The sequence below is a fragment of the Leptonychotes weddellii genome, chromosome 15 (assembly GCF_054177405.1).
Source record: "Leptonychotes weddellii isolate Sample4059 chromosome 15, ASM5417740v2, whole genome shotgun sequence".
In the NCBI taxonomy this organism is placed as follows: Eukaryota; Metazoa; Chordata; class Mammalia; order Carnivora; family Phocidae; genus Leptonychotes; species Leptonychotes weddellii.
The window spans coordinates 30807788-30826253 of record NC_138383.1 but is presented as its reverse complement, the minus strand read 5'-3'; the positions used below and the strand labels follow the sequence as shown (position 1 = coordinate 30826253).

Below are 18466 nucleotides of genomic sequence, written 5' to 3'. Positions count from 1 at the left end.
ATCTTTTTAATTGAAAATAGAATCTGATTTTTGTTTTTATAGCTGCTCAACATACTGATTAGGGAGAAAATTCCTTTCAATAATAGATTAACTCCAAATATCATTGATTATAGTTGGCAAAAATGCCACATAAATACGAAATTAGCCATCATCAATGTAACAAATTGAAGTAAACTAGTGTAATAACATGACTATATTTAACAAATTCAGGAATAAAATTTTTAACTAATTTAGAGGCAACTGATTAAAACAGCAACCAAAATTTAATTTTAGAGGAGTCTCTACCTATACTCCACAAATAATCCAGATTCCTTACCAAATATAAAATTAACTTGAGCATTCTGACCCTTGACTATTTCTGCAAAATCAGATTTTTCCTTGAAAATATAACACAACAGAAAGGCAGATTTTAGTTGATTTTTTTTGTCCACTTTTTAATTTATTTTTATTCTGTAAGTAGGCACTATGCCCAGCATGGAGCCCAACGCCAGCCCAAACTCACAACCCTGATATCAAGATCTGAGCCAAAATCAAGAGTTGGACCCTTAACCAACTGAGCCACCCAGGCACTCCTTTTTTTGCCCACTTTAAACAAAATACAGGAAACATTATAATTGGAAACTAAGGATTTCATTTTTTTAAATCTTAGATTCTAAACAGCTGGTTCAAAGGTCTGCTTAGAACTGTTAAATGACTCAAATTCCCAGTAGGATATTAAACGTTAATATAGCCATCATTGTATTAAATCAGCCTAGTGCTTGACTTTCTCACTGGTTCTCTTTCCCCTTAACATGGTAAATTAAATGAGGGATGCCTGGTATGGTCCCTGCCTGCCTCTCTAGCTTATTACCCACCCTCTCCCTTTTTCTGAGCTCCCACCTTAAGTTCCAAGATGTGCGATTTCCGCCCTCCAACTCAGGACCTTTGCTGAAGGATTCATTCTACCTAGAATGCTGTTTACCCTTTCCCTTACCACATTTTAATTCCTCATCCCATCAATCAGCTCTAGCTCAAAAAAATACCATCTAGGGGTGTGTGTACCTGGGTGGCTCAGTCGGTTGAGCCTCAGACTCTTGATCTCCCCTCAGGTCTTGATCTCACAGTCTGTGAGTTTGAGCCCCACCTTGCGCCACACCCCCTTACCCCCCAAGCCCTATGCTGGGTGTGGAGACTACCTTAAAAAAAGAAAAGAAAAAACAGTCTGGGGGCACCTGGCTGGCTCAGTCTGCAGAGCATGACTCTTGATCTCAGGGTTATGAGTTCAAGCCCCCACGTTGCAGTAGAGATTACTTAAAAATAAAATCTTAAAAAAAAAATACCATATGTGGGGAAAACTTTGACTCTATTAGATCAGTTCTTGATTTGACACTCTTGGTAACCTATACTTCATGACTTATCACAGTTTGTAATCGTTGTTCAATGTCTGTTTCCCCACTGGATTACAAGCTCCAAGATACCAAGAAACCTGCTTATCATCCCTAGCAGAGTTGCTAAAAAAAAATAATTAGTCCTGAAGTAAAACTATTACCTCATAATTACTAGGCATGTAAACTACATCACACAATTCAGTCCATTCTTTGGAGCATTTAATTGTTTTCTGACTTTATAGTATGTAAGTGTTTGGTTGTCAACACCTGCTTTCTTATACATAGGCGTTTTTAATAGGTTAAAATTGAGCAGTAAAGAAGTGTTGACAGGGGTTCCTGGGTGGTTCAGTTGGTTGAGCTTCTGCCTTTGGCTCAGGTCATGAACCCAGGGTCCTGGGATCAAGCCCCACATCAGGCTCCCTGCTCATCGAGGGGTCTGCTTCTCCAACTCTCCTGCTTGTGCTTACTCTGTCAAATAAATAAAATCTTTAAAAAAAAAATAAAGAAGTGTTGACAATTTCACGATCATGCTGAGATGTTTTAATGTAAATTTTATTATGTCATACAATAAAAAAATACAGAATGGTTTGTGATGTAAGATGGAAAGTAAAAATCCTCCTCCCTACCCTCTAATCTTTCAGTGTCACGACTGCAGTTTCTTTAAAATTATATGGTGTTAGGATACATTAAAACAGTAAGCATCACTACTATTATAGAGGATTGAAACTCAATTCTATAATATGGTTAGCACTGGGTTGCCAAAAGCCCACTTTCTTCACATTTAATATTCTTCCTCATTAAAATAATATTTTTGTAACACAAGTACTTTGTACCTATGCTGATCACCACAATTTTATAGTCTTATCTTGCAAGTGTAACACATATATAACTAAACAGTTGGTAAACATATAGAGATTGAGCACAATTAAGGCCCACAAGGTACTGCTGTATAACGTATCTACCAACAGGTTGATCAGACCAGTAGTTATATTTGACAGCAAGAAGAAAATTAACTGGTTTCTGTTCATAGCTGTAATTAAACAAAGACTGGGTTCCTTTCTTTCAGCTTCAGAGACTAGAGATTCTGAATGCTTTTTATTTGTGGCAGACAACTGGATTGGTTTCCAAGAACATGGTACTACAGCCCCTTTAATTAGAAATCTTGCAAAACTCAAAATTATATCACCCAGTAATAAACTACTAAGAAGGATCAGGCTAGAAGCAACTATCCAAATACAAAAGGCTAAATTGGCCATTCTCCGAGATACTACTTCTACATTTACCTGAACTATGTAAAGAGATATGAAAAGGCTAATAGCTGTCAGCAGAATACAGTACGTTCCTTTTATCCAGTCTTTGACATGTGATCTTTTTTTAAGCATATATGACCCTGTTTGCACACCAGCCATATGAATTGCCACATACCCCAAGGTAGAGATTATTCCTTCTCGGTTGGCATTTAATAAACCAATCCTTGTGCCACTACCATCAGTGCCATATAAAATTAACCTTTTCAGTGGGGTAAAGTCGAGGGCTAGCTGGTATAACACAATAGTGCTGATGGCCACAATCCAGGATTTATTTAGAGGAAAAATAATCAAAAGCAGTGATGTTAACAGTTTCACAACTACTAAGGTAAAGAAAAAGTTCCAGTGAACTCCATACTCAGTTAAATGTTCCTGATAGCCTATGGATTTTATAATGACTAATCGTCCTACTCCTAGGAAAACTAATGGCCAAACAGAGTACAAGGACTTTGTAAGATAATAAAATCTGGACCCTTCCGTGTATTTTCTCCTGACTTCTGGACAAACCATTGCAGTCCCAAAAATAAAACCTCCTACTCCAAAATCCATTGCTCCTGTCCCATAGAGCTCAGTTTTGGCAAATCTTCTGGGAAAAAGTGGGAAGTCCACAGCCAAAATGGCAATAGCAGTAAATGCACTGTTAATTACACGGAAACAAGAGATGGCTGGAACGTATTCTGATTCCAGACTGATTTTCATGAATTTTTCAAGTATTTTCTGGACAGGCATTCTGGCATAGCAAGTTCTCCTGCAGTATATTTGATAGAATAGCCCTGCCCCAAGGATAATTACAGCAAGGTGCTCAAGGAGGACAAATGAAGACAAAATGGTCAAAGTGGCCACCAGAGGAACTATCAGGAAAACAAAGTCAATGAAGAATCTAGTTTTCCAGGTATGTGAAGAACACAAGTGCTGTGAGAGAATGATCAGAAGCCCTCTGCACAGGATACAGAATGCAGGTAAGCACAGGCCCTGGGTGACTTCCAGCACACTGGTTCCATTGTGGTTACTGACAAAAGCTTCCTTCATCTGCTTTTGAGACATTTTTTCTTCTTCCTGTGATAAGAGCAAAGGGATACATTGGAAAAGCAATGTTCTTGTGGAATAGGCATATATATGACTTAATTTTACTTTTTTTTAAGATTTATTAGAGCATGTGTGCGCGGGGTGGAGCAGAGGGAGAGAAAAACTTTAGCAGACTCTTCACTGAGCTCTGAGCCTGACGTGAGGCTTGATTTCAAGACCCTGAGATCATGACCTGAGCTGAAACCAAGAGTCTAACGCTTAACCGACTACCCCACCCAGTGCCCCCGATTTTACTCATATTCCTAGATTTCAGAGCAGAACTTAAGGCCTAATGATTTCAAATCAGGGCAGAAAATAGAATTTGTGATTCCTCCCCCAAGGATTGTGGGAAGAAAGCTAACACATCAGAATAAGAATGTCAGGGCACCTGGGTAGCGCACTGGGTTAAGCATCCCACTCTTGGTTTCAGTTCAGGTCCTGATCTCAGGATCCTGAGATTGAGCGCCCCCCACCGGCTCTGCGCCCAGCACAGTGTCTGCTTGAAATTCTCTCCCTCTCCCGCTAGTGCTCTCACTCTCTCAAATCTAAAAAAAAAAAAAAAAAAAGGAGGGGCCCCTGGATGGCTCAGTCGGGTAACCATCTGCCTTTGGCTCAGGTCGTGATCCCAGTGTCCTGGGATCCAGTGCTGCCTCAGGCTCTCTGCTCGGCGGGGAGTCTGCTTCTCCCTCTCCCTCTGTGTTCTCTCGAGCTCACTCTCTCTCAGGTAAATAAAATCTTAAAAAAGGATAAGAATGTCATGCTAATAGTATGAAATCATTGGTTAAAAAGCTATTCTCTGTATAACGCAGACTCACAAAGAAAATTAATTTGGCATATAAACCCTGAAAATGGAATCACAGATAGGAATTCCTATTACAAAGCATTAGGATAGGTTATTAAAATTTTGTAATGCAAACTGAACACACTTAACTAATGACTTCAAGTCAATCAGAGAAGGATAGGGAGAAGGTATTTAAGTACACCTTGGAGTTGGAGACCTTGGTTTGTGTGAAGAGCCTCTCTGAACCCATTGCCTCCAAGACAAAATACTAGCCCTCCAGTGACATCCTAAGCCCCAGGCTGCTCCTTACCTCAGTCACAGCCCTGCTTTCAGGTTAAGTGTAGATGGGTAGAATGGATGCTAATCCTGGGGAAGGGGGCGGGGCGGGGGAGGCCTGGGCGTATGGCACACACTAGTGTTCGTGGTTTCAAAGGGATGTAAAACACCTCTCTCATATTTCAATGTCTTTAAAGTGGCACACAGAAAGAACACGTTTGTTGGCCAAACCAGAACCATGCAGAACAAATGAATGCACGCATGCCTGACGGCCTGAGCCAGCAACAATTCCTCTCGATGACAAACCAATCTGAATCGACTGGCTTTTAGAAATAAAGGAGTCCTTTTCCTGACTGACACGCGCCACGGCGGCGCCGGCCCTTACACCTCACGTGCCTTCGGTGTCCCGGCGCCCCCGCAGCCGGCCGTCTACATGGTCCCTGCTGCACGACTCCCAACGCAACCGCAGAGCCATGCGGGAGCAACCCGCTTCCGCCTCCCGAGCCGCGCTTCCGGCCGACGTGGGGCGGCCTGCGCTTCCGGGCCGGCTGATTCCGCGCGCGCGCGCGCGCCCCGCCCAGGACCGGAGCCCGTTTCCCAGCCCCGTAGGCTCCCCGCGCTAGTTGTTGCCTTCTTGCCTAGGTCCGTCGGTGGAGTCCGGAGCAGATGCGTCACGCGCTTCACGGCCACCCCTCGAACCCCACGACGAGTCTCTCAGAGTGGTGGGGTCAGAGGGCCCGGCTCAGTGTTCGACCACGGCGTCCTCTACTGAAGGAACCCAGGCCCTGTGAGGCCCTGGAGGCCCTGCCTCCCGCGCGTCTCCTGCCGAAATACGGGAGGCCGGCGTCTCAACCCCATCTTACCCCAGGTTCTCAAATTACTTTGTCCTAGCTGGAGCCCCTAACTTCGACCCAGGCGTCCAGAGCGGGCCACGTGCGCCCCGCTCCCAGTGCGCGCCCCGCCCCGGGGGAGGAGCCGGCTGGCTCCCGGCCACTGGGCCAGAGCGGCGGGCGGCCGGTGCGCTCTGGCGGTCCTGGCTTCCTCTCCTCCCCGGCTCGCTCCCGCCCTCTCCTCTTCCCTCCCCTCCCGGGCTCTTCCCGCCGTCTCTCCCAGCCCGCCCGCCTGCCTTTCTAGTCGGGCCTGGCGGGGGCCGCGCGCTCGGCGGCTCAGGCCGTGGAACCGGTGAGTGTCACCCCCAGCCCAGGTCCGAAGCGCTTCGCGACCCCGAAAGGGCAGGGAGGCCGGTTTGCCCCTGGAGCGCAGAGGAACGGAGGGCGTCTTCCTCTCCTTTTTCCAAAGCGCCGTTTGCCTACCCTTTCCCATTTCCTTTTTGACCGTCTCGTATCTCAGCAGGGGGTAGCCCAGCTCTTGGCCCTTGCCTAGAACAAGAACCTTTCATGGTCCCCCCTCCACCTCTCCACCTTGCTGGCAGGAGGCGGCCCGGGGTTGGGGAAGGGTTTCAGCTGGGAGGCTGAGTCCCGTCTCCTGCCCTTCTTTTCGCAATCCTAGGGACCGGGGAAGGGGCAGCTGGCCCGGGTAAGCGTCAGGGCAGCCGCGCCCTTGGCTGGGGTCACATCCACCTTCCAGGGAAGGGCATACTCTCCCCGTGCCAGGTGCTTCCGGAGCAGCGTCCCAGCCCTCGTCCCTGCGGGCACTTCGTCCAGAGAGGGAGTCCTTGTTCCCGCAGGGAAGCTGGGGGCGGATCCAGCTGGGTTCCCAGGACCCTTACCCAGCTCTTCTCGCCTGCGCTCCCACTGTCCTCCAAGGGGAGGACGAACCTGAGGCTGGGGAGGAGGCGGAGGAGCTAGTGATCAGGTTGCCTCTTGCCTTGTTTTGGTGTTATATCTGTTCATTACCATCTCCCTTCTGCCCACAGTGGTCACACCCTTTCCAGAAAGTCTTGGCTGGTAACCGCGAAGCTGGGGGAGAGCAAGAGCTGGGAGAACTGGAGAAAACCGCTCTAATCTGACTTGACTTTGGCTGGGAACGGACGCTGCATCATAATAACCAACATTTGCAAGGCGTTCTCTGAGGTACTAGCCCATTTGATCCTTAACTCAGTGTTTTGAGGTGTAAGTATTAGTATTCCTTTTTGCAAACGAGTAAATGGAATAAGGCTTAGAGAGCTCTTGTGATCTGCCTTGGAGGAGTTGTGGGCTTTGATTTCTAACTCCACAACCTATTATGCTCCCCTGATCCTCTCTCTTAAAATGAGCTTCCAGGTGAGGGAGCTTTGTTTTCCTTGACTCTGGGGTTGCCCTCTCCATGGCTGTCCCTTGGCAGCATATGATCAGTGTCCAAGGTGAATGTACCCAACACATTCCTGATGCTCTTCTCTGTCCTTTTTTCAGTTTGCATGAAGTCCCTATCCCTGAATTCTTTCACATGCTAGATGTATTCAGAGCCTCAAACAAGTCTCCGCCAGGGTCCATCCATTACAGACACCCCTCATCCTCATCCCTCCTTGCTAGGAAGGTGTGAGGCCTGGGATATTTTGAGTCTTAGGGTCACTTACAGTTTTTCAGAGATTGGTCTAGGTATAGCCTCACAACACTCCCCTCTCAGATTTTCCTCCTCTGAAATGCTTGCCTTTTTAAAGTTGACACTGGGCTGTTCTACCTGATTAGTGTCGCCAAATGGATTATCCATCCTCGGTAGTCCTTACTATTAATAACAATATTCCCCCTATGACTGAATATTCAGATTTGTACTCCATGACATCATTGACCTTCACAACCACTCCTTGTGAGGTAGATTTTACTACCCCCATGTTCAAGATAAAGGATCAAGGTGGGCCAGGAAGGTGATACGGCTTTCCTGTGAGTGAGCTGTAATTTTGCTCCCACACAACAACTTTCCTAGAGCATCAAGAATTGACTCTAGCCTCCCTGGTCTATCAATTACTGGCTATACAAAAATAGGCTATTTCTGTCCAGTGGAGAGGGTAGGGCATGAGACTTCTCTGTCTCCCAGTGTCTCCATTCTCCACAGCACACTGACTCAGAACATATGCAGCCCCACCCCAAACCTCTGTAGTAAAACTGCCCCTGAAGAGCCCGGGGAGCCTCTGGAGGCTCTCATAAAAGTTTCCCATTTCCTAATTGGCAGGGGATAGGACAGACTTTCCCTCTCTGCCCAGGCTCGCCCTGATTCTTATTTTGATTCTTCTTGCTTGGCGGGAGGAGCTGGAGTGAGTCACCCTGAAGAAGCCCTCACCTGTGTTTGGCCCTTGTCTTCTCTGTCATGTCGTAGGCTCTGAGGTGATTCATCTCAGATTCCTCCAGAACTGAGCCTTTTACTGGACCTATGTTCCCACCTGTGCCCCCATGACCAGGTGGATAGTACTCTTTGTGCCTGTGACCCAGCACCCTGGCTGACCACACTGAAGCAAGATGCTCCATCAGGTAAAACCTCACCCTTAGGTAACCTAGGCCCTGAAGCATCTAAGGCACTTTCCCATCTGTCACTTAGTTGAATGAAGATTCCACTTACCCTGACCTGGAAGGAAGAAAGAAGAAAGACCTTTTCTCTCTTCACGTAGTCACTCCAGTGCCTTTCACCTATCATTGAGAAGCTTTTCCTGATACCTAATTTGAATCTCTCCTGTTGTGGTCTTAGCTCTTTTTCCTGGGATGAGTAAGATGGGATGGGGAGGGGAATCCTTAGGGCACTTTGGTGACTTCACAAGCCTGAACCGGTGAGGGAGTCCTGAGAGATGTCCCTGCCAGCCTGAACTGCTGAGGTACAGTGGAAGCCTGAGCCTTCCAAGAGGAGGTATTCTTTGAAGCTGAACCTTAAAGAATATGTAGGAATTAGCCAGGTGGAGAAGGGAAGTAAGCAGTCCAAGCAGAGGGGTCAGTGGGTGAAGATGCCTATGTGGAAATAAAGGAGTCTGATGAATGGATCAGGAAGCGTGTGGTGGGGGAATTGCTACTGCAGCATGAAACCTGCCCTTACTCCAGGCCTCTGCCTCTCTAAAAAGGCTACTATGGCCCCAGGCCTTCAGGATTCCAAATCACCCATCTCCTGTCCATATCATCCTTCTCGTGCAGCTCTCGGTCCAAAGGGAATGCCAGTAGGTAGATATTTGCTGAATTTTTATTTACAAAATGTGGCCAGGCACCGGGCTGTGGCAGATGTTTTAAGATGATACCTGCTCTCCAGGAGCTCACAGTCTAGTGGAGTCCTAGGCAGGTAGGTGCCTGAGAGTTATCAGGATGACCAAGAGGAAAGCCAGCCAGCCTCAAGGGAGCCCTGGTAGACACTACTGCTTGATCATCTTCCAGACTTTTGTCTTATGAAATGAGCTTGAGACTGGAGAGAAGCTGGCAGGACAATTGTCTGCTCTGGGCTTTTTTTGTTTGTTTAACTTTTTATTTACTTATTTATTTATTAATTATTTATTTTTAATTAAAAAAGCAGTAATGTTCATCATAACCATACTAGCAGCTGCTCTGTATTGAGCCCTACCTAAGTAGTAGCTACTGTTCTAAGCATTTTACATGAATAATTTTGTTTAGTCCTCAAGCAAGTTACAGTGTTGTATGTACGGTGCTCCTATATCCCCGTTTTGGAGATAAAGCTCAGAGAGGTTATGTGGCTTATTCAAGGTCACATTCACTGTAAGCAATGTGGAAAATATAAGCAAAAGGAACATTAAAATTACCCATAATTACACTAACCAGAGATAACATTTTAGAAAATATCCTTTAGTTTTCCTCTAAATATGTATTTTTAAAATATTTGAAGCTGCATAGTTTTTTGTAACCTGCTTTATTCCATTGTAAGGATATACTGTAAATTGTCCACCATTGGGACATGTGGGTTGTTTTCAACTTTTTTACGATTATAAATAGCTCAAAATATACTGAATATTCTTATGGCCTTTACATAGGATCGTTTTCTAAAAGAATTGCAGGCTAAAGAGGCATGTGTGCTTTTTAGGCCTTGATATATCACTGCATAATTAAAGAAGAGCTGTTTTTAAAAGAATAATAATAGCTAATTTGGGGTGCATACACAGGTGCCTTCTCTAAGTACTTGATGTGCTTATTAGTGTCTGACCTAGGTGCTACCAGCATTCCCATTTTATAGATAGGAAAATTGAAGCACAGAGAGATTAAGAAATTTACATAACATTGTACAACTAGTAAGTGGTAGAATCAGGATTCAAATCCAGGGAATCTAGCTTTAAGGTCTAGGCTCTTGACCATTATACTTAGCTACTTCTCTGGTTGGATCAGAGCTAATCATAAATTATGGCTCGGCTTGTGATTCCCCCCGCCCAGAGCAAAGGGATTTGCATGGATCCAGCCATGCTCTGACCTCAGCCTTTATCCTGGAGGCCAAGAGCCTGCCTTGTGGATTATGGTGGGCCCAAATTCAGAGAACAGGCAACATCTTTGGAAAGAAACTTGTTGCTGGGCCTCTCAGATGACACTTGACACCTTGGCTTGAGGGGTTTGAACTTTTAGGGTTCACTAATCTCATTGGAAGCCTACACAGTCCTATTACAGACTCCTTTCTCCAAAAGCAGATTTCAGCCAGGTACTACTTACTCTCTTCTCCTACTCCCCACCCCATCTTCCCTGTAGTCTCCAGAGAGATCAGAGGAAAAATGAGACCATGGGAGGAATTGGGAAAGAGGAAACACGTGGAAAGTGTTGGCATCAAGGATCGGCAAGGGCGAAAGAGAAACAGCCTTTTCCCCTTTGTGCCTATTCTTAACCTCATCCAACTTCCAAGCCAGGCTCCCTCTCAAGTAGACCCAGAGCAGAGGAAACTAACTAAATTTAAGCCCCGAGAGCCAAGTGATGAAGGCATGGGGCTACCTCACAGCTGGTTTTTCATCACAAGCTAAATGGTCTCTTTCTCTTTCAAAAGCCCAAGCCATCGTTCTTTTTCGGGGGGGGGGGGCGGTTATGATCCCCTGTAGCAGCCCCCCACCTTGGGCCCCACCCCTAGCTGGCCAGCCTGGAAGCTGGGGCTTGTTCAGAGGAGAGGGGATAGCATTTGTTCATTTATTGAGTACACACTGTGTGCCAGGCACCAAGTGCTTTGTGTATCTCTTATTTTTCTGTCCAGTAGCCCTGCGAACTGGTTTTTTCCTTTATTTACAAATAAAGAAGCTGTGGCTCAGAGAAGTTAAGTAACTTACCCAGGTTCACAGGCTTAGTAAGTGGCAGAACTGAAGTTTGAATCCAAGCAGACTATGATACTAGAGGCCTCTTCTCCTCCTGCTACTCAGGCCCCCACCGCTACATTGCTGCCAGCTGGCCTCAGTCCCAGCTTTCATGGCCCTCTTCTCGTGCCCTCTCAGGTTCATGGCCACAGTTCAGGCTCTGGTGCCCAAGGAGGGGAATCCCTCAGAGAAGACCTGCGGGAGTTCCTGAGCGGGGAAGCCCCGCTGCACCAGCTGGATGACCTCACCAAGGTGAATCCCGTGACACCGGAGACAGGTATGGGCCTCCCTGTCCTCAAGAGGCACCCCTTGGTGCTGGCTGGCTCCGTTGGTGGAGTGTGCAACTCTTGATCTCGGGGCTGTGGGTTTGAGCCTCACGTTGGGTGTAGAGAATCCTTACAAATAAAATCTTTAAAAAAAGGGCTGTCTCCAAGAGGGTAGGGGTGTGATGTGGGTAGTTTGCACAGCTTCCCCTGGCCAGACCAAGGCAGGCAGGACTCCTGACCTCGAGCCAGTGGGCTGCTCCAGACGTCTGCCTGGCAGCTGCGCCCAGGCTCCCCAGGGCAGACTTTGCTCCAGATTTGGGGCTCATCTTAATTAGATCTTGTACCTATCCATCAGGTAGCTGCTGGGATCTAAAGGCACTTGGCTAATTGCAAAGGTAACACTGTTAGGCCAGTGTTTGTCTGTGTGGGCAGTTGGGTCTGTATTTGAGCCAGAGTTTGCTAAAGGTGCCTCTGCCTCAGTCCTGAGGTGTTTGCAGGCTCGGTACGCAGCAGACACGTTCTACACCAATGCTGGCTGCACCCTGGTCGCTCTGAACCCCTTCAAGGCCGTCCCTCAGCTCTACTCACCAGCACTGATGAGAGAATACCACGCTGCGCCTCAGCCCCGGGTAAGGCTCAGCCACTTCCTGGGCCTCAGGGCTCCGCCATATCCCCCTGGGCCTCCTTGCAGCTTCCCTGTCATTATCCATCTATTCACCAGCCATGCAGTCATCCAGAATCTGCTGGTGCCACAGCCCTGCCCACCAGGCGGTCGAAGAATTTTGGACACGTGACAATAGGTGCCAAGTGAGAGAGAAATGTTTAACGGAGTTTGGAACCTAGAATAAGGACATAGCATAATGGACTTTTTTCTTGTTTGTGACTTTATTAAGAGGGAAGGATTTACAAAGGTATATTTGTGTATTTAATGAACCATTTTTTGGGGAAAGAATAAAATCATGTATAATAAGGAGTGCCCTAGAAAATTCAGCATTTCTTCCTCTCAGTGGGAGGAATGAGAGGAATAAATTCTGATGGGGTTGGAGGTGGTGCAGGCAGGGAATAGGCTAGCTGGTGTTTAAGTGCATGATGTCTTCAGAGAGAGGCAAGAGCCAACTTGCTGGCAAGAAGGGTGCTGTCAGGGGCGCCTGAGTGGCTCAGTCGTTAAGCGTCTGCCTTCGGCTCAGGTCATGATCCCAGGGTCCTGGGATCGAGCCCCGCATCAGGCTCCCTGCTCCGCGGGAAGCCTGCTTCTCCCTCTCCCACTCCCCCTGCTTGTGTTCCCTCTCTCGCTGTCTCAAATAAATAAATAAATAAAATCTTTAAAAAAAAAAAAAAGGGTGCTGTCAGGGAGAGAGACAATAGATGAGATAAGCCAGGGCTGCTGGCGAAGGGTCTGAGGCACCACAGCAGGCAGAATGTATGCACAGTGCTGCTTCCCCAGGGCTGGAGGGACTGACTGGAGCCCACCATGGGGATAATTACTCGGGAAGTTGGGGGAGTCAAGTTCAGGAAGGTGAAACAAGATACAGGGAGAACAGTTGGAGGTTTTTAACAGTTCAGGGAAGAAGGGGCTGGGGCAGAGGCAGGTGCAGAGAGGGATGGCTCTGACATTATCTACAACAGTACCTTCTCTCCAGGAAGCTGGGTAGGGGGTGATTGCTGGATGGGCAGTGCGGGCCGGCCAGGCATTGTGCAGATGACCTGGCCCTCGGAAGCTCATGCATGGTTAAGTGTCCAAGTCTTCCCTGAGAGCCCATATCTCACTGACAGCCTCTTCAAAGGCAAAAGCCATGTCATGGTTTCCTGTTTCCCCAGTGCCCAGTTTAATGCCCAGCACATTGAGGATAATTAATATTTGTGGGTAAAAAGAAGAATAGTGGCCTAGGAATTCAAATCACATAGTTGCCTTTACTTGCTGAGTGGCCTTGGGAAGGTTATTTAACCCCTCCAAACCTCAGATTTCTCGTCCATAAAATAGGATTAGCTATCCAACTAATGAATAGATTTTTTAGGCAGTAACTTGTAGGAAAGTTCTTTGCATGCTGCAAAGTATAGTAACGTAAAATAATAAGCAGAATAAGACTATTAAGGTAAAATAAAATGGGAGGATAAAGTGTTAAGGTCATAGACTGGTCAAGGCCAGCGCTGCTTCCATACTAAAAGATGAGCGGATATAGGCACCACAGGGGTCCCGCAGTTGGGTCTAACACTGTTAAATCCAGGAGATTTTTCTAGAGGAAGCCTCCCTATCTCAGCCATCATTGGATCAACCACTCCTTGGAGACAGGCATTCCCTCATGTGACCTTTCAACCCTTGATGTTTTAGAAACTGAAGCCCCACATCTTCACTGTGGGTGAACAGACCTACAGGAATGTCAAGAGCCTGATTGAGCCCGTCAACCAGTCTATTATTGTCAGCGGAGAGAGTGGTGCTGGAAAGGTAGGAGGGCCTCTTTCGTGACTGGTAGGGTGGGCAGAGAGGGAGGAGGTCATTCCTTGTGGAGTTCTTTTGCTGCCTAATCATTCCCAGATAGGCTGGCTCAAGCAGGGAGTCAGTGTGCAGTGGTGAGCAAGCACTCGGCAAGAAGTCAAGAGATGGGGTTCTAGTCCAGGCTCTTCCATGTAACCTTGGGTGGATACTTTTTCTCTCAGCCTTCATTTTCTCCTCAAAGGTCTTAGCTCTAACACCACTGGAAACAAAAGTTAGGTATTGGGGATTCCAGAATACGGTTAAGAGCACATCGGAAAGGTATTTAGGTTCTGCAAACCTCAGTTCTTCCATTTGTAACACGACAGGGACAGGAGGACCAGCATGTAAGTCCTGAGATTCCTACGAGAGTTAAATGGACCAGTGCACATAGGCACTTGGTATGCTTGGCACATAGCAGCACTCCTAAAAGTAGCTGGGGTGACTCGTAGGAAGGGGTTACTGGAGTAGCCCACCTGTACCCTCAGGGTTGCCCATGCTGGCAACCACGGTGCACTGGGCTGGCTATGGGGAAGGACAGAAGCACTTGATGCGGTCATGTGGCCCCCTAGGTGCCAGAACCACCACAGGTGAGACAGAATGTTGCACAAGGATAGTTAAGGAGTTGCACAGCTGGTCAGAGGAGGCCACCGGGCCAGGCCTCGCCACCTTCTTGCCAAGGCTCACCCAGCCACCCCACTTTTTCCACAATGCTTGTACCTTCACAAGGGATTTTTTAGACCAGAAACTGCCTCTGCCTGTACTTACATAGGAGAGAATGGCCGAGCGCTGAGTACCTGCCAGCTTCTAGGCCGTGGGCTAGCCCCTGAAGAGTAGCAGGGGGAGGAACAGAGCTGAAAAATGCAACATATGGCTTTCAGGGGGCTCTTAGTCCACTAGGAAAGACAGCTGCAGGGATGACAGCTGGGACTTGGGTGTGGAGAGGATCTTCAAGAGCTCTTTCAAACTGGCCAGTGCAGTGGCTCATACCCAGCCCCCAGAGGAAGCCCACTGTCCTCCAGAATTGCTCTGGGGAGCTGAGGCTGGACCTGGCCTGAAACCCATGCCGCTGGAACTCAGTAACCCTTCATTGAGCAGCCGCTATGGTCTTTTGCTGGGTCTGTGTGGTTGTTTAATAAGTAGTAGCATAATTACATAGTTCAAAAATCAAGCAATACTGCAAGGCTTACAAAGAAAAACAGCAGCCGTACCCCATATCTATCAAGACTATTTCTCTCTCCAGAGGCAGCTACTTTCACATCTTCTAGCAGTTTATTTGGGTGTTTGCATTTGTATTTCTAAATAACATCATTATATTGTTACTAATTTTTCAGTTTTTTACCTAATCCGTTCATTTCTTACTCTGATAAGGATTTTAGCCCTATTTTCTCTGCCCCCAAATACATACATAATCATATCACGATTTCTAATTAATAGGCAGTATTACAGCCATGTGTATATTGTTCACAGCAAAGCAGTATAATATCCTTTCTTGTATAATTTTTACTTTCCCTCTACTTAATAATTGCCGTTTTTTCATTTGTTTAGTTTCTATATACCTATTATTAAGTTATTACTAAACCTATCACCAAAGCTGGATAACACCTATCCACCAGCAAGTACATCAAGTCCTTTTTTTTTTTCTTGGTGATGTTCTTCCCAGAGCGCCCAGGTCTCTGGCCCCACCTGGACTGGTGGCTGCCAAGGGGTGTTGCCACACAGTTATTACCTGGGAGCTTCTCTGCCTCACTCTGGGGATCCCCCAAGTTGCCCTCTGTCCTATGACAACACCCCCACCCCTAACCCGTTGCTGGAGCCCATGGCTTCAACTTCTTAAGGGCCTTGTTTTTATGGAGTACATTCTTCAGTAGCTTCCTAGAAAAGTTACATGCAGGGCAGATTTTTGAGTTGTTGCACCTCGTGCTGGATTTTATAATTCCTGGTTAGAGACCATTTTTTTCCAAATTTATAAGGTTTTTTTCTTCTATATTTTTTGAGTGTTGTGATAGAGAGTCCCAGTCCATAATGGCGATTTGTTTTTCTTTCCAGAAGCTTTTATAGTCTTCATTTTTATCTGTAGGTATTAAAACTCAAGTGCTATGTCTTGGTATGGTTGTTTTGTTTTGTTTCGTTTGCTGTGCTGGATATTTTGTGTGGGTCTTTTTATCCTGAAAACTCATGTTCTTTATTTGGGGAAATTTGTATTATAGCTAATAATTTAATAATTTCCTTCCTTCTGTTCTCTCTTTTTGGAACTCCTATTAGAAGGAAGTTTGATTAATTGTCTAATATTCTTATTTTTCTCACTTATTTTTCCGTCTCTTAATATTTTGTTCTACCTTCTGGGAGATATTCTCTACCTTCCAATTTTTTGAATTTTGAATTTTTTGTTGAAAAGGTTAATTCTAAGAGTTCTCGCTTGTTCTCTGAATATTATTCCCCGCAGCCCCCACCATCCTGGTCTTATTTCATAGATTCAGTATCTTATTTTTGAGGATACTTCATGATTTTTGTCTTCTCCTTGCATTGACTCTGTTTCCTTCTGGTTCCTTTTCCTTCATTTGTTGTGATATTTGTCATTCATGTAAAAGAGGTTTATCAAATAGTTGATGATCAGTAAGTTTCTGTTCATATTTAAGAATAAGGCATTATTGGGCGCCTGGGTGGCTCAGTTGGTTAAGCGACTGCCTTCGGCTCAGGTCATGATCCTGGAGTCCCGGGATCGAGTCCCGCATCGGGCTCCCTGCTCAGCGGGGAGTCTGCTTCTCCCTCTAACCCTCCTCCCTCTCATGTACTCTCTCTCTCATTCTTGCTCTCTCAAATAAATAAATAAATCTTTAAAAAAAAAAAAGAATAAGGCATTATTATTAAATGCCTCATTCAGCAACTGATTAGAATCTTTATGGATAGGATTGTCAACCAGGGAGCCTCACTATAGGTAACTTTTTAAACTTGTGGGACCCTGAATGTCCATAACTTTTCTCATGAGCTTGTCAGTGTCTCTAGAAAAGATTCCTTAGTAGAGATATGGAAACTATAAAGAGTTAAATGAAAATGATAAAAATTAAAAATATAATGAATAATTCCTTCATGCTTATCAACAGACCAGACGTGCAGATGAGTACATTAATGAATTTGACAGTAAATCAATAGAAATAATTCAAATTGAGAAACAAAGAAAGAAGCACATCTGAGAGCTATGGTACAGTATCCTGTGGTCCTACCATAGTTGTTCTTGGTGTGCCAGGAGAAAGAGAACACATGGGTCAGAGGTGATGTCTTACACAATGAACAAAAGATGGCAGGAACAGATCCAAGAAGTTCAGAAAACAATAAGCAGATGAATACAAAGAAAATATACTTCACATTATAGTCAAATTGCTGAAAACCAAACATAAGGAGAAAACTTTTATGGGAACCAGAAAAACAAATATTACAAAAAGAGGAACAAAGATAAGAGTGACAACGGGCATCTTTCAAAAACGGCAAGCCCAGGAATGCCTGGGTAGCGCAGTCAGTTGAGTGTCTGACTCTTGGTTTCAGTACAGGTAATGATGTCAGGGTCATGGGATCTAGCCCTGTGTCGGGCTCTGCACTCAGCACAGATTCTGCTTCAGGTTCTCTCTCCCTCCCTCTGCCCCTCCTGCTCATGCTTGCTCTTTCTCTCTAGCTCTCTTTTGCTTGCTTGCTCTCAAAAAATAAATAAATCTTTTTTTTTTTTTTAAGATTTTATTTATTTATTTGACAGAGACACAGCGAGAGAGGGAACACAAGTAGGGGGAGTGGGAGAGGGAGAAGCAGGCTCCCCACTGAGCAGTGAACCCAATATGGGGCTCGATCCCAGGACCCTGGGATCATGACCTGAGCCAAAGGCATACGCTTAAGGACTGAGCCACCCAGGTGCCCCAGAAAATAAATAAATCTTTAAAACAAAAACAAACACAAACAAGAACTGCAAGTCCAAAGGTAATAGCAACATCTTTAAAGAGCTGAAAGAAAAAAAGAAAAAAAAATGCTGAAAGAAAATATCTTTTGGGGCACCTGGCTGGCTCAGTTGGTAGAGCATGCAACTCTTGATCTCAGGGTTGTGAGTTTAAGCCCCACATTGGGTGTAGATATTACTTAATAAAAAGGAAAGTTGTTTTTGTTTTTTTGTTTTTTTAAGAAAAAAATATCTGCCAACCTAGAATTTTATTACCAGCAAAAATACCAAAATATCTAAAAAAATGAGAACACAGGATGCCCGGCTGGCTAGTCAGTGGAGCATACAATCTTGATCTCAGGGTTATGAGTTCAAGCCCCACTTTGGGTGTGGAGATTACTTTAAAAAAAAATTTTTTTTTTTAATTCTTTGCTTCTTTCATTTTTTTTTAATATTTTATTTATTTATTTGACAGATAGAGCACAAGTAGGCTGAGAGGCAGGCAGAGGGAGAAGGAGAAGCAGGCTCCCCGCTGAGCAGGGAGCCCGATGCGGGGCTCGATCCCAGGACCCTGGGATCATGACCCGAGCCGAAAGCAGCTGCTTAACCAACTGAGCCACCCCTAAAAATTTTTTTTTTTTTTTTAAAGATTTTATTTATTTATTGAGAGAGAGAGAATGAGAGACAGAGAGCATGAGAGGGAGGAGAGTCAGAGGGAGAAGCAGACTCCCTGCCGAGCAGGGAGCCTGATGCGGGACTCGATCCCAGGACTCCAGGATCATGACCTGAGCCAAAGGCAGTCGTTTAACCAACTGAGCCACCCAGGCGCCC

At 45.7% G+C, this 18466-nt stretch overlaps 2 protein-coding genes across 6 annotated transcripts in view; one reads left to right on the top strand and one right to left on the bottom strand.

The window, feature by feature from the left end:
* Positions 1–1895: 1895 nt before the first annotated feature.
* PIGW (phosphatidylinositol glycan anchor biosynthesis class W) lies at positions 1896–5779 on the bottom strand. 5 transcript variants are annotated; one of them, XM_031018295.2, is made up of 2 exons: positions 5660–5779; positions 1896–3730 (listed from the first exon to the last, which is right to left on the bottom strand). In XM_031018295.2, exon 2 carries the CDS (start codon positions 3716–3718, stop codon positions 2210–2212), a length of 1509 nt encoding a protein of 502 aa, XP_030874155.1. In that variant the 5' UTR covers positions 3719–3730; positions 5660–5779; the 3' UTR covers positions 1896–2209. The 5 variants fall into 5 exon arrangements, with proteins under 5 accessions (XP_030874155.1, XP_081661434.1, XP_081661435.1 ...); XM_081805308.1 differs by having other exon boundaries at positions 1896–3726; positions 5189–5720; XM_081805309.1 differs by having other exon boundaries at positions 5427–5720.
* The window catches only part of MYO19 (myosin XIX), a 35663-nt gene continuing 22962 nt past the window's right edge, over positions 5766–18466 (top strand). The window contains exons 1-6 of the mRNA XM_081805978.1: positions 5766–5978; positions 6673–6829; positions 8049–8200; positions 11116–11254; positions 11724–11872; positions 13573–13686. Of these exons, the coding sequence (XP_081662104.1) occupies positions 8189–8200; positions 11116–11254; positions 11724–11872; positions 13573–13686 (414 nt within the window). The 5' untranslated portion in view covers positions 5766–5978; positions 6673–6829; positions 8049–8188. The remainder of the gene's footprint in view (positions 5979–6672; positions 6830–8048; positions 8201–11115; positions 11255–11723; positions 11873–13572; positions 13687–18466) is intronic.